This window comes from Lepidochelys olivacea, assembly GCF_965140295.1.
Source record: "Lepidochelys olivacea isolate rLepOli2 genome assembly, chromosome: 16".
In the NCBI taxonomy this organism is placed as follows: domain Eukaryota; kingdom Metazoa; phylum Chordata; order Testudines; family Cheloniidae; genus Lepidochelys; species Lepidochelys olivacea.
Window position 1 is genome coordinate 14,962,888 of NC_140426.1, and position 22,024 is coordinate 14,984,911.

Below are 22,024 nucleotides of genomic sequence, written 5' to 3' on the forward strand. Positions count from 1 at the left end.
TAACCTCTCTGCCTCCATCCCTTCAACTACAGAAAATGGTGAAAATACCCCTCTCCATCACAGAGTTAATATTTTATAATGCATTACATTTTCACCATGCTTACTGTTTCTGCAGTTGCTTGTACCACCTACAGCCGTCTAAAGTCTGAATTGCAGTTCACATAGAGAAATTTCATGGCTGCCAATGGACTGAGGCGTATCTTGATCTCTGGACTCAAGGAGATGCAGTCTAGTTACTGGTTTCAGAGTAGCAGCCGTGTTAGTCTGTATTCGCAAAAAGAAAAGGAGGACTTGTGGCACCTTAGAGACTAACCAATTTATTAGAGCATAAGCTTCTGTGAGCTACAGCTCACTTCCTCAGATGCATATCGTGGAAACTGCAGCAGGCTTTATATATACACAGAGAATATGAAACAATACCTATTCCCACCCCACTGTCCTGCTGGTAATAGCTTATCTAAAGTGATTTCCAGCACAAATCCAGGTTTTCTCACCCTCCACCCCCCCACACAAATTCACTCTCCTGCTGGTGATAGCCCATCCAAAGTGACAACTCTAGTCTAGTTACTAGAATTCATTATGGGCTCAGTCCTGCAAACTGTTAAGAACCTCCTGAGAAGTGTAGGATGCTCTGGGCTTCAGTTGATTTCAGTGGGGGCTGTGGGTACCATACTACTCGGAAAGTGCTAACCTTGCAGGATTGAGCCCTTTGGCTCTCAGCAGTCAAAATAACTCAGTGTTTTTAAAGTACCTCCTATTTGGAACTAGTGAGTCTACTGTTGATATGTATGTAGGGTTGTAATTGCTGCAGATCCTGTAAGCTCATAGTATAGGACCCTGTTTTGCTACGATTTGTATCAACCTTTACTACTTCAGATAGGAACAGAGACTTTGAAGTCTAATAGATAGATGGCAATGGTAGAAGGAAGAGGGGGCTGTTTTGTCAAAACCTGCTTTTCAGCGAGAAACCACTAGACTTCCAAAAAACATTGTAAATCAAGCATATCAGCAATCTCAAAGTCAGGATCAAGTGGAGAATCCTACCCCAAGCTGAAGACAAAGATCCCATAATCTGGAAAGTGGTGCTAACATCAGATGTAGGATGTTTGAACCAAACTGCCGAGACCCAACCTATGGCTGTTACAACATTTTGACTGTCTCTCAACTGACCTGCAAACAGATCTGAACCAATGGAATCTGAGAGAACACACACAGAGGAATTCTGGATTTCCGTCTAAGAAAAAGGGAGTTGGGTGGGTGTGTTTGACTCTGAAGTGACCTTGCTAACTCAGCTGGCAATGGTGGGAGTTCTCCTTGGTAATATTAGAGGCCTCATCTGCTCATACTTCATTTACACAATACGTAATGCCAGACCAAAACCTAAGTTAGACATCTGTGCTTTTGGCAGATGAGTCTCTCAAAGGAGAGAGTCTTGTAGACAAGATAAATAACTTTCAACTCCAGAATCCTAACCAAGCATCATCCTTAACAAGGTGAATGTCCCAGTCCATCACTTAGAACTATTACTGTAGATGGTCAGGAAGGTGAAATTGGGGGTTATTTTCACCTTCTGCATCTTGAATGATCTCAGATGTAAGTGGTTCAGGAGCAAGTAACATCAATAAAGTGTGGATCCTTTGTAATCAGTCTTATGGAGACCACAGACATGGGCTAAGTAAAGGTATCACTGTTAAGGAACTTGTCTATGGACCAACGTCTGACTATAAGCACATACGTTCTGATGTCTGATATAGATGAAGCCAGGATAGCATCTCATGAATATTTGTAGCTAGTTGGACTAATAAAAGCTCCCATGAAAAAAGGTGCTGCCAATGTCACATTTACAGGTAGTAATTTGCATGTGCTGTGACTGGGGAATGGCACTACACATTGACAATTCAGAGGAATTAGTGTTCTTAATTTCGATTGGGAATCCTAGATTTAGAGATTGTTTTCTCTTTGGTCATTGTCACTGAGTAACTATTTGGCTAAGTTTAAAACAACGAGAACGCTTCTGAAGCATTTGTACCTGAAGCAGATCGCCTGCAATGCCCAACTAACTATGTTAATTCAAGGTCTTGCTGGTACCACAATTGAATAGGTTCTAGAACAAACACATCATGGGAGTGGCACCAGAGGGCCCAATCTGTTTACAACTGAGACCTTCAGAGCTAAGGCAGTGTGATTCCAAGAGTGGCTAAATGCATTTATTGATTGAGATATTGTTGTTCTCTGATAACTCAGGGGATGTTGATGTGCAATTGGTTTTACGTAGAAAGAACAAGCCTGCACATCCGGTAAGCCAGTACTGGCAGATGATAGGGGAGCAGACCCTATGAAAGCTCTTTATAGCATGACTGTAGAAGCGCAGCACTAATGCCAGTGTTTGTACCCTACGTGTCTTAAGACAATCATAGCCTTTGATGTTTTTTTAAATTGGAGCATGTACCTTTAATTAAAAGTCTCAGCTATTTTCAGCATTAATAAGTGGCATGGCAGTAAGTAGTGGGTTGTGACAATTGGTCTATATAACATTTTTCTACTTGGAAATTAACCATGAAAAATAGGTCAAGTTGTTTTCCATAATAAATTTTATAAACAGGCGCAAGAAAACCAGACAGACTAAATTAGTCCACACCAAAATGTCATGCTGATATAATTCAAGGACTGAAAAAGCTGAAATCATGCTTGGTAAAAACAGAAGATGTGGAACTGGAAATTAATAAACCACAAAGGGTGTGTGGATATTAGGCCTAATTGGTGGACAAAATAATGAGGGGATGGGCTATTCCATCCACCACTCCCTTTGTGAGTCCTTAAAGAAAGAGACTTTGGGGGGGAAATATGTATGAACAGATGCAGGCTACTGAAGCAAGTTTTCATCATCAGGGCTGCCACCCCCACCATCTCCTGAGATCCTGGACTTTCTTTGTCCTAATCCTAGGAGATGTCCTGACCTGACTGGGCCAGAGAAAGGGACCCAGATACCATCATCCCCTCTATTGGCTCAGGCTGAATTACAACCACCTCACATGAAATGGAATCAGACTTCAACAGCAGCAGTACCGACAGCTCCAGCCCATTTCAACTAATTTATTCTCTTTTCCACAAAAGAACACTTATTACCATCTTTGATACCATTCAACAGACTGGCATCGTTGGCCTGGCACCAATGTAATCCTTACAGATTAACCTAGTTCAGTACTGAGATTCCAACATTGTGGACATCACCAGATCCATCCAGGTTGATTGAGTCCAGTCCCTATAATCCACCATCATTGACCCTGATGAACCACTTGCTGAAAAGGTCCAGTGCCCATTGTATATGGTATTAATGTTCCCATGACAGTCTGGGTCAGTCTGTTGCTAAGATTTCAGCACCATTAGCTGTTCAATGGCTATATAAGTAGTGTTTGGTACTTGGCTCTTTCAGTGTGGTTGGGGCAGAGGATTCTGCCCAGGTGACCCTGACAAGCCACTTGCTTCAAATGGCTCAGTGCATGGTATAAATAGCACTAGAGCTGACCCTAATTGAAGTGGTTCCTGATCCAGCTCATGTTGCAATAAGCTCACTGGACCCATCTGAGCCAGCATAGTGTGGTGACAAGATCCAGCATCATTAATATGGATAAACCACTTAAAGGGGTTTGGTGCCCAATATTAACACTACATGAATCCTCATATTTGCTCAGGACAACTGGGTCCAGTGGTTCACAGTCTCTGAAGTACGATTTGTTAAAGGAGCATTATACTCTCCATCACTGTCACCAAGGTTCTCTGATTTGTCACAGATTCAGGTGAATCACATATTGTGATGCTTTATGTCTAGCATAAATTAGGTTAATCTGTAAGGATTACATTGGTGCCGGGATGTCAGTGCTGAATCAGATTAACCTACAGCAGTGATTCTCAACCTATTTAGCATTGTGGGCCACATATACAGCTCTCTGTGTTATGTGGGCTGCAGCCACACAATATATATACTACCTGTACGGCCCTGCAGATGTCACATGGGCCACAGCTGTGTGCTTCCGGGTCCGCAAGTTGAGCACTGACCTACAGGGACTTGGGAACCTTGGCATCCACTTGATGGTCTCAGAATGTCCACACAAAATTCAGCTAACCTGAGGGCCTCAGCTGGGCATTGATGGGGCCAGGGCCAAAGTGCTGAACAGGCTGACTCTGAGGACCCAGAAACCTTAGTGGGGAAGAGCCTGACGTGGAGGGATCCGGGGATTTTGACACAATATCAAGCAGACCAGGACCTTGATGCTGAATCTGTCGATCCTGAAGGATCTGGAGACGTCAGCGCCACATCTGTGACATAATGATGTGACATAAAGCATTCAGTACCAAAGAGGTCAGCCTGAAGAGATCCTGGAACCTTGGCACTACATCATCAGTGCTGGGACCTCAGTGCTGACCCAAAGAGACACAGGGACCACGTTGACAGTGCCAGAATCTTGGTACCAAATTAGATTGACACAGAGGAGTCTGGGGACCTCAGCACTGCCTGGCATCAGATGCTGGCTCGCACCAGCCACCAGGACTCAATACTGGGCTTACCCAGACAAAGCCAGGGAGATGGATGTCACTTAAGAGGGGCGCATTACCACTTAAGGGCTAATTGATGTCTGCAGTCCATGCTGGCCTTACACAGTGCCAGACATAGCTGACTGGGCCTAAGAAGCCTCCTGCAGCAATAGGGGTGTGTTAGGCTCCTGCAAGTCATCCAGGATATCTGTGCCTGATGGTCCTATTTATTCTTTATTCTTTCAAACTGAAGGAACAGTCCAATCTGCTAATCTAACCTTGTAAAAAACGTCCCCAAAGGGCAGCATCAAAAGGAAAAAAAATGAGAAAAGCATCAAGAACACTGCACCTTCAGTGGTTAAAAAGGAACTGAAAGGCAGTTGGGGGACACCCTCTTTTATGCCCTCAGAATCCTCCATGGGAGGAAGAGACAACTGGCCCCAACAGATGCTGCTCACTAGAAAAATTCTGCAGCTCAATGCCAGGCCACTATATTTCACAAGTGGGAATAGGCATAGGCCACTTTAAGAACAGGTAGTTTAGTGTGTGGTGTTCTTAAAAACATACCCTCTCCATTTCTGGGCATTAAATGAATGCCTGGTGCTTTATTTTCTTGTGAAGAGGATTTGCTTCAGTGTCCCTGACCAACATTTCCTTTCTGTCTAACTCTGTGTTGCTTGGTGCCACTCCTCCTCCGCAGGTGCTAGCCTCTGAGTGATGGGGGTGTGTGTGTGTGTGTGTCGCCTGTAAAGCTCTTTGGGATGAAAGGTTAAATTATAATTAAACATAAAGCCTGTTCACACCCAGAGAGAAAGAGAGAGAGAGTTTTATTCTACTTGTGGAGTCCTTCATTATACAGAAATGATAGTTTATTTCAACCAATAAACAAGAGTGACGGGTAGATCACAAACTGCATCACAGCTACTACGAGCACCGAGATGGTTCACCCACAAGTCTGGGCCAATACAATAGCACAACTGTACACAGCAGAGAATTTAACAATCAGCTCAAAATGTCAGGGTTCAGTTAATTTGTTGGGTTTGTGGGCGTGGAATATATATATTCCTACGTAAGTAATTGCTAAAATCCACATAGAAGCACAAATGGCTTAAAACACCTGACATATATATATTTTGATCTTATATATATATATATATTTATAGATATTTATATAATAGGATATGTTTCTCATTACTACAATATACTTGTTTTAATTCCTTTAAGTAACTGGGAGGAAAAAAACAGTTTCACTAGAGTCACATCTGATATGTGTATGTCACAAATTACAACAGAATAAGCCATGTGTGAGATGAGAGTCAGACCATTCCAGGACAGAACAGCTAAGAGGCAGGCAAAGATTCTCAGAGGGAGCAAGGCTACATTTCAAATGGTGGTTTTGGACTCTCTGGGCGGGAGGGACTGGCCTTGCCTGGCCTGCTGGAATTTAAAGAAAGACAAAAGAAAAAGAAGAAAAAGGAAGAGAAAGGGGGAGGGGGAAAAAAGCATTAAAACAATAATTAAAACACAGAAAGGAACTGGCATCAGAACCTCAGGCAAAGTGGATCCACAACAGAAATCAAAACCAACAATACTGGAATAAGAGAACTTAAATCTGAATCAGGGCTGGGTCAAAGCCTGCAGGGTGAATGCTCCTTTTGGCTTCATCATCTGAGATGCACAAGATAAATACACTTTTTAACACTTTTCTTTCTTTCTTTTTTACACATACAACATTAAAACAAAAAGACCCAAATTGTTAAGAAGATGAGTCGTGGTCTGCAGTGGTTACAAGTTTCCTCAAACACGTACCATCCACATGCAAGAAGAAAAGGTTACCATAATCACCATGCTATCCAAAACAACACTGAACAAGAAATGTGCTTATTTGAAGCAGAGATATTTGCAATAAAACATTACTTAGTGAACTCCCTGAAAACTTTTGCTTGTCCGTTTGCAAAGGAGGGAGTATCATATCTATTCCCCTCAGTTTCGGGGAAGTCAATTGCAGGCAGTGATGTGACACAGCTGCTAGCAAAGGCCAGCAGCTCTCCATCAGCAGTATTTCCTCAGCTACTATGGAGAGCTGAGGGCAGGTAGATTCATCTGCTCCATGCACTCTGAGGTGTGTGTATGTGCTATCTCAGACTTCGTTCTAGAAGAATTACACCTTTTAATAAAGTTCCTCCCCGTCTTGATCTCCCTGCCTCGCTTTGAAGTGAGGTTGATTGCACTGTTCCCAACAATATATGAATTTTTGCACCGTAATTCAAACCCATAGACTGGACATTTCACCTTTGTTACCAATAATGTCACACATTTTACAGCATCACTTATTATTATTCTGAGTTGCACTTTGTCTTCTTAAATACAACATAAGAAAATAGCTACAGAGCTACAGATTAGTTCGAAGTGCTGAGACGCTACAGCTAGCCAATGCAGGCAGGACACATTGTTCAGGCTAGACCAACCAGGTGGAGCACTTGGCTGGGCAGCTGCCATTTGGGCTTACAGATGCCCCCGCAACTGATCACTGCAAGGAGCCTGTGTCCTTCCAGGTCCCATGTCATTGAATGAGGACTACTCTACGCTCACAAAGCAATACAGGACGCACAAGAGAAGACGAAGAAGAGCTCAATCACTAGCTTGCGTTTTACAACACACCGGGAGAGGGCAGTGGAAGGTGAAGGGGTGGGATGGATGAGAGGAGTGAATGTGCCTGTGGAAGGTGGTGTGGGGCGGGGAAGCCGCGGATACGGCACTCGTCACCAGCTGTCTACAGGCCTTGGGTTATAAATCTAAGAGGGACGGTTCAGCTGGTCGAATTATGGTGGGTCGAGTAGGTGAGGCAGGGCCCTTCCTGCTGTGAAAAAGCAGAAAACAAAAACGAGAAGAGAACACACACCGTGGTTAGCATGGCAGTCACAGTCACAATCACACATGCTTCTCCACCTCATTGGAGCCAGTGGGAGGCACCAAAGAAAGGGAACCTCAGTTTGGGGAAAAGGGTTACCCACAGCATCAGCAGGAGTCCATGGAGAAATCTTGCAATTTTAAAATCAGCTAAACATTGGCTCCTCTGGTCACTGTGGATCCCTAATAATAATGAGGAAGAATTAACTGCACAGCTATTATCGCCTTCCAGCTGGGAATCTCAAAGCACAAAGGCTAATTGCCAACGACTGCACTGGCACCTGAATGAGAGTCGAGAAGCATGGACACGAGAACAGTGAAGCTACGATACCAAGCAAGTGAACGTCAATCACACAGTGTGGGCAGTGCCCTCTGGGAGGCGCTGTCACAGAGGCTGCTGGCTGGTTTGGAGAAGCACCCTTCCCCTGCACCAAGGCAGGTGACAGCCTGTAGAATTCAGTTATCAACAGCTAAGAGCATCTTTGAGATTAGCTACCAAACTAAATTTGATCCTTTTATTCATATAGTCATGAGACCCAACAAACATGACTCCCATTGACTTTAATGAAGGGTATTTGGCCCTTGCTATTTGTGACCTGATTTCCTTAATATTGTTCCAGCATTTCTATGCTGCATGTGTTTTAATAAGTTGAATGGGCAGCAATTTGGTCTACGTAGAAGGGCACAAACTTCAGCATTACAGGACTGGCTTGCTGTAGGGGCCACAGTCACTTTCTCTCATCTGGCTAAATGAAGAAGACAACATCAGCTTGAAAATATAGGCTTCAAGGAAAGAAGGAAAATTGTGCATAGTCTAAATGTGGTTAGAAATGGATAGCCTTTTCTCTCTGAATGAAAACTGTTTGTATATTTTCATTTAAAACACTGCCCCCTGCAATGTCTGCAACCCAAACCCAACAGCATCCTTTTAGTGCATGAGATCTGGAAAATGAAACTGATCCACACATAGCAAGACTAGTTTCATTGTCCAAGATGAATGAAATGCAAAGAGCAAACGAATGGGATATGGTTGAAAATAAATGAGAATGATGATATTCTGTATGTTTTAATAGTCAGTGTTTGTATTGGTAACACACACAAGGAAATTTTGTTGAATTTGCACCCTGATAGTGTTACATTGATGTGAATCTGGATTCCCTGTGATCTGTTTAAGAAACAGAAACTGGCTACTGAAACTAAGGCCCTCCCTGTACGGAGTTTTTTTGGATGCTCTAAATTGTTACAAGCCCTATTTTGCACAGGCGCAGACTGCAGTAAGTGTATATTCGGCTACATTGATGTAGTTATAGAGGTGTGAATTTCTACAGTTTAAACAAGCAGTAAGTAGAACCAGAAACTTTCATTCCTAATTAACAGACACAAGGCCAAATTCAGCCCTGGTGTAAAGAGACACATCTCCAGTGAAGCCAAGGGCATTACAACCACCTACAGCAGGGCTAAATTTGACCCTTTGTTTCCTGCCTGGGGCAATGTTCGGCCACGACTACACTACAGGGGCTGCAGCAGCATTCCTAAGGCACTGCAGCTGTGCTGCTATAAGGTAGATGCTTCCTACATCAATGGAAGGGGGTTTTCTATCAATGTAAATAATCCACCCCACTAAGAGGTGGCAGCTAAGAAGAATTCTTCCGTCAACATAGCTTTGTCTACAGTGGGGGTTAGGTTGACCTAACCATCTCTCAGGGCTTGACATTTTTCACTGCCCTGGGCAATGTAGGTTGATCTAATTTTTAGGTGTAGATCAGGCTTACTGTACCACTTGAAGCTTTTTTAAAGAAACAGCTGAACATTGTGGTTTTTCTTTGACTCCGCAAATCCATCTATAATGCGAGAGAAGCCACGACTTCCCAGGCTGTCATGCACAAGTTGCTCTTCAAGTAAAGCAATATAAATGATGGGACTGAGTTAACCTGAGAATAATTCAATACCACTGCAAGGCAGTTAAACTGATACCTTTATACAGAGGAGGAAACTGAGTCACAGAAGGGCCATCCCTTGGGGAGGTGATGGAATGGGGTACTGGCAGAGGTGAAAGTAAGCCGGTACGCCCCGGTACGGCATACTGGCAAGAGCTGGTGCACCGTACTGGGGCAGCCTGGCTGGAGCCCCAGGCCCTTTAAATTGCCTCCAGAGCCCCGCTGCTGGAGCCCTGGGGTAGCGGCTGCAGGGCTCCAGTGGCTAGTTAAAGGGCCCGGGGCTTCCCTGCTTCTACCGCCCCAGCCCTTTAAATAGCCACCGGAGCCCCAGCGCCGCTACTCCACGTGCTATTTAAAGGACAAGGGCGGTAGAAGCAGGGGAGCCACAGGCCCTTTAAATAGCCCCCAGAGCCCTGGGGTAGCGGGGGCTCCAGGGGCTATTTAAAGGGCCGGGGCTCCAGCTGCCTCTGCTGCCCCAGTCCTTTAAATAGCTGCCGGAGCCCCCGCTACCCCAGGGCTCTGGGGGCTATTTAAAGGACCGGGGCAGTAGAAGCAGGGGAGCCCTGGGCCCTTTAAATAGCCCCCGGAGCCCTGGGCTGCTGCTGCTACCCTGGTGGGGGGGAGGAGGAGGAGAAAGAGAAAGCGAAAGCGGGGGGGCACTTACCTTACAGGGTGGGCTGGGGTTGGCGCTGACCCCCTCAGCCCCGCCCCTTCCACCCTAGGCCCCGCCCCTTCAGGGGCCAGAGATGGCCCCAGCGTACCAGTAAGTCACTCAACTTACTTTCACCCCTGGGTACTGGCCTTCTTGATGCACTGAAGACCTGTGTGTTATTTGCTATAGTTGCTTACCTAGGGCCTTACTCAGAGGCCACTGAAGTCAATGGAAAGACTCCCATTGACTTGAATGGGATCCGGAGCAAATCCTTAGCTAGGTGCTATTGCACTGTGCCACCTGTATGCTAAAAGGCATTTTTTTCAAAAGCTCAGAGGTCAATTTGCATTTCATACGCTTAGATTCTCTTACTGTTCTTACCAGAAATGGGCAGAAAAGAGGGACTGAAATAATTGGAGAGCAAATGATGCAAGACACTCTGGCACAGATGGGCCATACCACCCTAATAGAGTACACAGAATTATATGCTTGTTTTCTTATATAAATATATAAATATGCTTGTTTTCTTTGCTGATTGTGTACGATATACAAAGATGGCCTCATGGAAGGTTGGGCTCTTGCTCTCTGCTTGTTTTGTTTTACTTTTTTGCAGATCTTGACTTCGCTCCTCTTTTCTAGAGAACTTTGGTGAGACATTTAAAGGATCTGGATGCTGACATCTTCAGAGGCTGAAAACTGCCTCCCAACAAGGGCCTCTGCCCATTGCCAATGTCTTCAGGGACAAGAGAGAAGTCAGGTGCTGGAGGCTGGGGGTTAGGAACAGCAGAGACCTTCATGAGCATGTCATTATACACCACTAAATTCTGCTCCCTTGGTATCCACTGACAAAATTTCCACTGACTATAATGGGAGCAAATTTAGCCCTAAAATGAGCAAGAGGGGGCATAAATCAAACAATTATTTTGTTTGCTTTGCACTTTGCCTTTCAAACCCTATTCAAGCCAAGACCCTTATCATTTCTAGGACATGAGAGGACATCACAAAAATCAGGCTGAGAGATGAAACACTTGGATTTATTCTCCTGAGCTGCAAAAAGTTGCTATCTATAGTCAGGATCAAGAGGGTTACCCCCCAACACCACCATCCTACATTAGCTCTGATTTCCTTGGTGCTCTTTATAAACCAGACCAAGGGCAGAGAAAGCCTCGTAACAGCGAGTCCCAGAACAAAGCACAGACAACACTCAACCCTCCTATCCGAGACCAACTCCAGGATGAACATTTCTATTAGGGCTTCCAAAGATGTCTGGAACAGGCGGTGACTGGGGGAAGCTGTTAGCTGCTCTGGCACCTGTGCTGAGTCATCAGTGAGGAGGGCTGAGGATAAGAGATGAAGCTCTTGAAGCAAAACATTTACCCCTGAACAGTCACTGTGTTGGTTCTCTGTGTTGCAGCGTGTTTCAGCCCTCTGCCCAGCTACATGCAGCAGTAACACAGTCACCATTCACTATGAGACACGAGCTGATTGTGAACTCTGAGGGCTTGACCCAGAAAGGCAGTGAGCACCTGCAATTCCCTTTGACTTCAGTGGTAGCTGAAGGTGCTCAGCACCTCAAGGCAGGTGCTCTGTGTCTTGCATGATCAGGCCCAATGAATTCAATAGGAGCTGCAGTTGCTCAACACCTCTCAGAATCAGGCCAATCATGTAGAAAAATAATGCACATAAGGAGAAAAATGGGCCTCACCACACATATCTATCTCACCCCATAGTGTCCCAAAGCTGCTCCACTCTACCCTCTCTCCGTCTCTCCTATCAGTAAGGGCCAGTGAATCTCAGGAAGGACAGGTAGATTCAATTCAGGTCCACATCCTTCTTCAAGGTACATCCTCCCCCGTATTTACTCAGATGAAAAGTTCAGCCCGAGTGTAAGGCCAGCACAGTACACTATATACCTGCTACTGGGCCATCTTGCTAGTCTGGTGTTCAGCAAACACGCTGCTGCAAAGTGCAGGGAGAGAGCAAAAGAGAGAAAGAAAGACAGACAGAGGCCCTGGAGCACAGTGGTGAAGGTGGGACATGGATTGTGGCATACACCCCCTTCCGCATGGGAAGGAAAATGGGAAGAAAGAGGGGAAATTTGGATGGCAAAACAGGAGAACATCTAGGCTAGAGGATCAAGAGGAAAAAGGATGTTTATCTCTAACTGGGATCAGATGAAACAGGGATGAATGGGGGAGCATTTAAGGGCAGGGTTACTGCATATTTGAGAGGACAGAAGTCACTGATGGTAATGCCCCAGAACCTTGCCCTCCCTTCCATGGGCACTACATGGCAATGCAGGGACCACTTTGGGCAGACATGCTGAATGTAAAACAAGAGTCTCAATCCACAGCTCCCCATCATGGTCTCAGGAGAGGCCATTAGAGAAGATAGAGAAATGGAAAAGACCTAGAGTTCATTCAGTCTCTCTCCCTGTCAGTGCAGGATTAAACAGGTTGAGAGACATGGCTCCCACCCCATAGAATCATAGAATATCAGGGTTGGAAGGGACCTCAGGAGGTCATCTAGTCCAACCCCCTGCTCAAAGCAGGACCAATCCCCAATTTTTGCCACAGATCCCTAAGTGGCCCCCTCAAGGATTGAACTCACAACCCTGGATTTAGCAGGCCAATGCTCAAACCACTGAGCTATCCCTCCCATGCTCCCTCCTCTCTCTCTTTCCCCTCACTCTGAACCCATACACTCAAGGGTGAGGTTTTCTTCTCTGATAATTCTCCCTTTTTTTTTTTTTTTTTTTTTTTTTAACAGTTCCTGAGGCTTCTCCCAGCCTTCCCTCCTCCTGCAGCTCCAAGCAGCTGCTCCTGTCCGATTGTCCAGCGTTCTGTTAAGACTCCTCCCTTCATGGGACCCTGGCAGAGAAATGGTTGTTTGGACAAGGGGATCTGGTACAAGTAAAGTATCAGGTAGGAGAGGGGAGCAGCAGAGTGATGGGAATGGAGGAGGGGAGACACACTGACTCATGCATCGCAGGGAGAGAGTGCAGAACATACCGTGGCTGCCAGTCCTCAGGGGTCACTGATAGTGATTCTGAAAGACAACACGAAATCAACATGGCAGTTCAGACAGTTCAAAGCAGAGGCCACACAGACAGTCAGGAAGGTGAAACACACATACAGAGACTAAACAGACAGTCTGTTTACAGGAGCACACCCTACACATTCACAGCCACACCTACAGAGGAAAATGCACATCACACGCTTACGGACACACCTGTCCATACAGATGCATACATGCCAACAGAATTAAACATACACACCTAAACAAGAGTGCATGCATAGATATACACACATTTCTACACATGTACATACAGATGTGCACATACCCATATAGGAGCATATGACCCTCATATGTGCACACAAAGAGGCATACAAACCCATAAGTACATTGTGATGTACACACACACACAGAGCTGCATTCACACACTCACTAGCATATTCACATGGGCATACAAATAGGCTCTTACACATACAAAGCTGGATCCACACTCAGACTCAAGGCACGTCGGCACATGCTCACATACTGACACAAGTGTCCATGTGCATTAAAGTACACTCACATGTGCTTAAACGAACATGCCAACAGGCACAGGTCTCAGGATTGGGCTGGCTGAATGTCATGCCATATTTCCCTGGAGAGCCAGACTTTCTAGTGATCTTGCAACACTAACTAGTTTAACACATTTAATCAAAAGAAACAAAGGCCATGAGAAGTGGAAATCAGGAAGGGCTAAAGTGCAGTTCTGGGTCTTGAGTACCAGCCAGGAGAGGCGGAAACAAGGACATAGCTTAATAGATTTTAAAGCCAGAAGAGACCATTAGATCATCCAGTCTGACCTCCTATATAACTCAGGCCATAGAATTTCATCCAGTTACCTCTGTATTGATCCCAATAACTTCTGTTTGACTAATGCACATCTTCTAGAAAGGCACCTCTATTTAACAATCATTCTCCTTGACAACAACTTTTTGAAATCTGTCCATTAGCCAGTTCTTAATCCATCTAGCATGTGCTTTGTATTGATATCGTACAGTGCTAGTTTTATAATCAAAATATCATGCTGCATAAGCCAAATGTCTTACAAATATCTAAGTATATTACATCTATGCAAGTTATCTTTATCAACCAAACTTATCTCAACAAAAAATGAATTCATGTTTGTTTGACAAGACCCATTTTCCACAAATGAGAATTTTGTGCACAGATCATAGATGCTCAGAACACATGGCCTTCACTGCATGGGCAGAGGCTTATGAGTTTTTTCTAATGTACAGTACTCTGAAAAATAGTTCCCAAGGGTACATGTAGCTGGTGAGCATGGACCTATGCAGGAGACTGAAGAACCAGCTGCTGAAGCTACCTGCCCAGGGATATAATCGAAGGGAAAGGATCCTGCTTCTTTGAAGACTGCCTGTTCAAGAAAATGGTCTGTGAGGTATTTGTGTGTGACAGCATATGTATGAGTGAGTATCTGTATATGTCTGTGGGGCAGAGAACACTCCAACATCACCAACCTTGAATCCAGATGTTCATACAAACCAGATGGAGATGAACACAAACATACATAGAGAAGACATATGTACACACATCCATGCAAGCACATATACACATGTACAAATACACCCAAACATATATGTCAGATCCCATTTTCTCACTGTACCAACTCCCACAAGGCCCACTCATGCTGTAAAGATAACAAGTTCCACTTCATACTCATATGGCATCCAGTGTAATCCATCCAGTGAGGGAAAGATGGGTATTAAAAGAAAAGCAACAATGGAGATGGTACCCGTTTACCCATGGCAGAAAGACCCCAAGCCCAGGTGCCAGCGGGGAACTTTCTTATTCTATATACAGAAGAGGGAAAAAGGTTGCCGACTGAGTTCCCTGGTGAATCGAGAAACCCGAATGGCAAACAGCGTATAAGGCCATGGGAGGAGTCTATGAACAGCTGGAAGTATGGAGTAGTGGGGGAGAGAGATTGAGAGTCAGAGCGTGAGTGAGCATTGCTTCACTACATGCTTTGGAACCATCCCATTCCCATCCAAACCATGGCAATGAGTCAGCACTGAACCATTCCCCCCACCAAGGGAAAGGGAGAGTGACCTGTTTAGTTAGACATTTCAAGTCTCCTTCCTCTAGTCCAATGTTGTTGTTTTGTTCAGAACCTCTCCGCTCCACGTAGCGGGAATCATCCATAAAAGCCTGTTACAAATGGGGTAGGGGTAGCAAAGTCGGCTGGTGCAGAAGGGTAAAGAATCTCCTTAGAGGCAGGAGCTCAGCTCATTTCAGGCTGTTTGGGGGATCCTACCAGGATAGCCAGGGTATATAGAATATTTTTCATGAGTGAGGAAATGAAGCACAAGGTGTGAAAGGGAGATGGAGAAAGAGAGAGAAATGTAGGAAACACACCAAAAAATGAACAGAAAAGGAGTGTCCTGTGGGGAGGTAGCAGCACAAGAAGCAAGAGCCAAAACTACACAAGTGAAGCATGCAGATATCCACAGGCATGACCAATGGTACTGCAAGCCCCTAGGAGGGGGCAGCAAGGCGCATGTAGCCGGGTCCCTGTGGGAGCAGCATCAAGGGGCAGAGGAAGGGCCAGGGCAGAGACATTGAGAAGGGAACACCATTTTCACACTAAAGAATCAATAAAAACTGATCTGCATCCTCTTCGGACTCATCCATTCCTGTTCCTGTCCTGGGCTGGATACAGAACCTTGCAAAGAACTCTCTCTCTGAACAAGCAGCACCCAGAGAGTCAAGGCATTATCACAGGAGAAGGACCAGGCAGCCACTAACATATACCATCACCACCCATCAGAGACAAGGTGTTATCACAGGAGAGGGGGCTGGGAAGCTTTGACATACACCATGAACACCCATCAGAAACAAGGTGTTGCAACAGAAGATGCCCAGGCAGCCTCTGACATGCACGATCAGCACCCATTGGAAATGGGGCTTTATCACAGGAGAGGGACTTCCTTATACCCACAGATGGGAAGTTCCTGGTTATTATTCATTTTACCATTCCGTTTCTTTCCGTTCCTTCAGCTGAGATCAAGGATCCAACACTGAAATGACCTTGGTTCCAGCCCATCTTCTTCCTAAAGTTTCCTTACCAATGCACTCGTGGCTCATTCCAGAGTGTCAGAAGTATTCACAGCGTGACTATACCTGGGGGAGGACCCAGTCCTACAGAGCTTCCTTTTGGGAATGTGAAGTTGTGGGCTCTCTAGCTTGGAAAGTGCGCTTGGCACTTGGAGTTAATTGTGGGGGTGATAAGCATGCTCACAAGGGAAACCCACCTCCCAACCACTTGTTCTCATACTATACTCCTACTCAGCTGGCCACTGGTACCAGAAGCAGCAGCCATGCTGGGTATGAAAAGCATCCACATATCTTGGTTGTAGTCCCCCTCTTCCTCGCCTTGAAACCTCCTGTATCAGGGGAGTAGAAAGAGCTCATACACTGGGGCTCCCCTAACATGGTTCTTATTGCCATGAAACACATTCTCCCGCCCACCCCCTGTCCCATCTCACTCCCAGCACTTTTGTTTCCCAGTTGTGCGCACAGGTACCAGCATTGCTGCTTTGTTTGGGATTATCATGAGCAATGTTCTCCGACCCAAGGTTACTCCCAAGCCCTAAATGCACTTTTTTTGCGGGGAAAAGGATGTCCCCCTGTTTCAGACATCTGCCTCCTCACTGTCTCCCCCGATAAAACGAAATTTCAGCACTAGTAAGACAAATAAAGGAACAAATATTCCCAACTGCAGAATTGATTCAAACACACAGAGAAAGGCTTCACCCATCCCAAATGGTCCATGACTGCTCTGTAAGCTGAGAGGAAGGAGGAATTACCAAAGCTGCCACCTGAAACCCTGATCTCTCCCTCTGCACGAGTGTCTCAGGACTTACCTGGGGACACCAGGAGGAGCACGGTTTGGCCGAGATGGAACTTGAGGTGGGGGCCCAAAAGGATCAGGGGAGGCACCTGGCCTGGAGGGCACAGGAGGAGCACCACCCAGGGTGGGTCCACCAGCAGGAGGAGGTCCAGGAGCTGGACCTCGGGATCCAGGCCTGGCTGGTGGAACAGCGGGAGCTCTCCTCTGTGGTGTAGGGCTGGACGTGGGAGACCTACCAAACAACCAAAGAGAAGTTCAACTGCAGCAACAGGCACATACAGTAGCCCTCCAAACCCCGCAGTGCCTTCAGCCCCCTTCCAGCCCCCCAGTCACCTTCCATATCCCTTCAGTCCTTCTGTTTGCCTTCAAGACTCCTCCAACCACCATATAACCTTCAAGGGTCTGGCAGCCTAATTCACCTACACAAGGCCCTAGAAGCTTCTATATAATTTTTAAGGCCTCAGCAACCCTCATGTTAACTTCCAATACCCCAGAATCTTCAGCACCCATTAGCCTTCATATTCTAGCCCCTAAAGAGGCATCAGGCAGGTCCGTGGGGCACTGCCCCTGAGCCTCTGGTACCTGCGTCCAGATGGTATGTTCTGCACCTGCAGCCAGGAGTCGTCCACCGGTGGGGGCATAGGGGTGCTGATGGTGGTGGTGTTAATATCCCCGATGATGCTGAGTGCCTCTTTCAGGGCATGGTACATGCGCAGCATCTCATCACGCCGCTGGGCCTGCTCTGCTGACTCTTCCATGAGGGTGTTTTGGTCTCCACAGGAGTACAGGTTTGCCAGCAATTCCGAGTGGATAAAATCCTTTGTCTGTAACCAGAGCAGAAGAAAGAGGAAATCACAGCCATCAAAGCGTCCATCTGAATAATCTTTCCTGCAAAGCCCCCCTCTCTTTCCCCATCTCATTTAGACTCTGTCTCCCATTCTCTCCTCCCCTTCTATCCTGCTAGTCCACCCATATTTCTCTCCCTTTCCTCTTTTTTCCTTCTCTCCATGTCTTTCTCTCTTTCTTCTCTTATCTTTCTAGTTCTCCCACAGTCCCCAATGGGCTTAGCAGGGCGATATGTACATTGTTTATCATGAGATGCATGATGGTCTTAGGCATGAGATCTCGGATGGTTTTGTTGACAATTCCCATGTAGGAGTCCACCAGGTTCCTGATTGTTTCCACTTGTCTCTCCAGTTGGGGGTCCATGGAGTGCATGAAACTGTCAGATCCATTTTCCTCTGTATCATTTGCCTACAGAGGGAGGGAAAAAGGGAGAAGCAGCAGTTGGAAAGAGACAAATCAATTATTTAATATACCATAGGGGCCAAAAGCAAATGTGAAACAGCAAGGGAGACATGGGGGAACTTCATGCAGCAACATGAGACAGAAATTAAGAGGGAGATTCTCCAACAGTAGGAAGGGCACTTGGGCAACCCCTCCCATCCACATCATGGAAAACCTTGCCCAAGGTCACACTAGAAGTCTTTGGAGGAGCTGGGAATTGAGCCCAGTTCTCTTGAATCCTAACCCAGTGCCTTAACCACAAGATACAACTTGACTTTTCTTCTGATCTGTAATTATCAATACAGTACTCAGCTTGTATAACCAGGTAATCCTTCCCCAGCTCAATTTAGAGGAAGGGCCATGAATGTGAGTTCCATGTTAGTATCATTTTGTCCTACTTCAGTGCACTACAGTTGGTTATTGGAGTAATGCAGATAAAGTTTACTCACAAGTTGGTCTTAAGTAGCATGCTGCCCTCTTTAAATTGTTGACACCAGCTACCATGCATGTGAAGAAAAGTGTACCCAGTATGTGTGCAAGGGCATGAACATAAATGCATCAGTCTGTGTGTAGGTGTTGCTGAACTCAAATGCACCCGCATTTCTGCAGGGCTCGGTATGCACAAATGTATCAGTACGTGTGCACAAAGTGATCTCCAATGCATTAATGTGTGTGGAGAGGAATGAACACCAACATACCAGTGTTTGTGCAGGGTGAGTGAACATAAATGCACCAGTGTGTATGTAAGAGTAGGTGAATATAAAATGCACTGCAAACATAATATAATTGCATATGTGTGTGTACATCTGTATGCATTCATGCTTACATATTATGTCTCAGAATACCTAAGTGGACTGATGCACAGTGACTAGGGTAGCAACCTTTGGGAGAAGTGTTAGATTCTGTTCTATTAGCCAGCTCAGGCTGACTCTCAAATAGCCCTCATATGCAGGACTGGGGAGTGAGGACGCAATTTATACAGCTCTTTAGCACCGCTTAGTGTCTATCTATCCATACAGGTACCTAACGTGCTCATCACTGCAGTTTCTGGGTGCTAACGGTGGTTATAGGAACAGTGATAGTTTCAAGAAAAGTGTGCTCAGTCTTGCAGTTGCTATGTGAGGGCACCATTTGCAGCTGATATGAAGGAGAAAAGGAAGAGAGTAGCTGGCTTGCGGGGAGGAAGAAATGACCCCTGATGAAAATGTGAGTGAACACCCTGCTCAGACTGGGTGCTATGCCAAGTCTCTGCCTTGAGGCGTTAGACCCTATTGGCTCAGTCCCTGAATTACAATAGGTGGAGTACTCACATGTGGCAGCACAAGAAACAATCAGGCCTCCCTTGATTGGGACAGGATCTCCAGGGTGGGAAACGTTTTAAAAATTGATATATTTGGAATGGGATTTATTAATGCAAGTTCTTCATTCTCCTTGCCAAGTCATTTCCCTCAAGATTCCATACAGTGAATAGTCCATGTATTATAACAATTGGTATTAATATTTTTAACATTAATACCTTACACATCTATAGTGGCTTTAATGTTTGAGGCTCCCAAAATGCTTTAGGAACTTTGAACCTAATCTTGCAACTCTTGGTGATGTCAGCAGTCCCTAATCACATAAGTAGTTCCATTGACTTCAGTGAGAGTACTCACATGTGCCAAAGGGGGTTCAGTGTTTGTTGCTCTGCACCTGGTGTAGATACTGTGAATGTCCTGTAAGACCACTCGGATTTGGTAGCATTTTGCACCCACTTCACATTCACTTTGCAATCATGTAAATTACTATAAAATGGGCAGGGCAATGGAGAATCAAGACCTGGGTCTACAGGATTGAGCTCTATATTATTCAGTAGTTGAAGTTCTGTTGGGATATTCACTATAACCTCCTGTTTTCACATGTTTATAACTTTCAGAAAAATTCTCCATTTGGGCTAAAATGTTCCATGCCTGAGCTCAATTCAGCTCTAAGGACCAACAAACATTAATTAATCCTCACAACCTCTCTGTGAAATAAGAGAGCCCCATTCCCATTATACAGGTGGGGAAACTGAGGCCCATAGAGATAAAGTATTTTGTTTGTAACCTGTCCTTTAAATCAGCTTCTGTACCCGATGACTGGAAGATAGCTAATGTAACGCCAATATTTAAAAAGGGCTCTAGAGGTGATCCCGGCAATTACAGAGCAGTAAGTCTAACGACTGTACCGGGCAAATTAGTTGAAACAATAGTAAAGAATAAAATTGCCAGACACATAGAAGAACATAAATTGTTGGGCAAAAGTCAACATGGTTTCTGTATAGGGAAATCATGTCTTACTAATCTATCAGAGTTCTTGGCCGGGGGGGGAGGGTCAACAAACATGTGGACAAGGGGGAGCTAATGGACATTGTGTACTTAGATTTCCAGAAAGCCTTTGACAAGGTCACCAAAGACTCTTACATAAATTAAGTTGTCATGGGATAAGAGGGAAGATCCTTTCATGGATTGAGAACTGGTTAAAAGACAGGGAACAAAAGGCAGGAATAAATGTAAATTTTCAGAATGGAGAGGGGTAACTAGTGGTGTTCCCCAAGGGTCAGTCCTAGGACCAATCCTATTCAACTTATTCATAAATGATCTGGAGAAAGGGGTAAACAGTGAGGTGGCAAAGTTTGCAGATGATACTAAACTGCTCAAGATAGTCAAGACCAAAGCAGACTGTGAAGAACTTCAAAAAGATCTCACAAAACTAAGTGATCGGGCAACAAAATGGCAAATGAAATTTAATGTGGATAAATGTAAAGTAATGCACATTGGAAAAAATTACCCCAACTATACATACAATATGATGGGGGCTAATTTAGCTACAACTAATCAGGAAAGAGATCTTGGAGTCATCGTGGATAGTTCTCTGAAGACGTCCCCACACTGTGCAGCGGCAGTCGAAAAAGCAAACAGGATGTTAGGAAACATTAAGAAAGGGATAGAGAATAAGATGGAGAATATCTTATTGCCCTTATATAAATCCATGGCACATCTAAATCTTGAATATTGCGTACAGATGTGGTCTCCCCATCTCAAAAAAGATATACTGGCATTAGAAAAGGTTCAGAGAAGGGCAACTAAAATGATTAGGGGTTTGGAACAGGTCCCATATGAGGAGAGATTAAAGAGGCTTGGACTTTTCAGCCTGGAAAAGAGGACACTAAGGGGAGATATGATAGAGGTATATAAAATCATGTGTGGTGTGGAGAAAGTGAATAAGGAAAAGTTATTTACTTGTTCCCATAATATAAGAACTAGGGGCCACCAAATGAAATTAATTGGCAGCAGGTTTAAAACAAATAAAAGGAAGTTCTTCTTCACACAGCGCACAGTCAACCTGTGGAACTCCTTGCTTGAGGAGGTTGTGAAGGCTAGGACTATAACAGGGTTTAAAACAGAACTAGATACATTCATGGAGGTTAAGTCCATTAATGGCTATTAGCCAGGATGGGTAAGGAATGGTGTCCCTAGCCTCTGTTTGTCAGAGGGTGGAGATCGATGGCAGGAGAGAGATCACTTGATCATTACCTGTTAGGTTCACTCCCTCTGGGGCACCTGGCATTTTCCACTGTCGGCAGACAGGATACTGGGCTGGATGGACCTTTGGTCTGACCCAGTATGGCCATTCTTATGTTCTTATGTTCTAAAGGTCATATAACGAGTCAGTGCAACAGCTCAGAAAAAAAACCCACACGTCTTCTAACTCCAAGTCCTGTGCCTTAAACACAGGAACCTCTTTCTCCAAATTAAATCA

The 22,024-nt window shown here is 45.1% G+C and overlaps 1 protein-coding gene across 20 annotated transcripts in view; it reads right to left on the reverse strand.

The window, feature by feature from the left end:
- Window positions 1–5,343: 5,343 nt before the first annotated feature.
- Window positions 5,344–22,024, reverse strand: part of DNM1 (dynamin 1) — a 103,980-nt gene continuing 87,299 nt past the window's right edge. For 6 of the 20 annotated variants that reach the window (XM_084650225.1, XM_084650219.1, XM_084650227.1 and 3 more), the window contains 4 exons: window positions 18,041–18,211; window positions 17,540–17,781; window positions 16,971–17,189; window positions 5,344–7,393 (listed from right to left, as the gene is read on the reverse strand). In XM_084650225.1, coding sequence (XP_084506351.1) covers window positions 7,321–7,393; window positions 16,971–17,189; window positions 17,540–17,781; window positions 18,041–18,211 — 705 coding nt within the window. In that variant the 3' untranslated portion in view covers window positions 5,344–7,320. Of the gene's footprint in view, window positions 7,394–10,567; window positions 10,766–13,043; window positions 13,081–16,970; window positions 17,190–17,539; window positions 17,782–18,040; window positions 18,212–22,024 lie in introns of those variants that run through there. The other 14 variants (XM_084650224.1, XM_084650213.1, XM_084650221.1 and 11 more) reach the window with 11 other exon arrangements.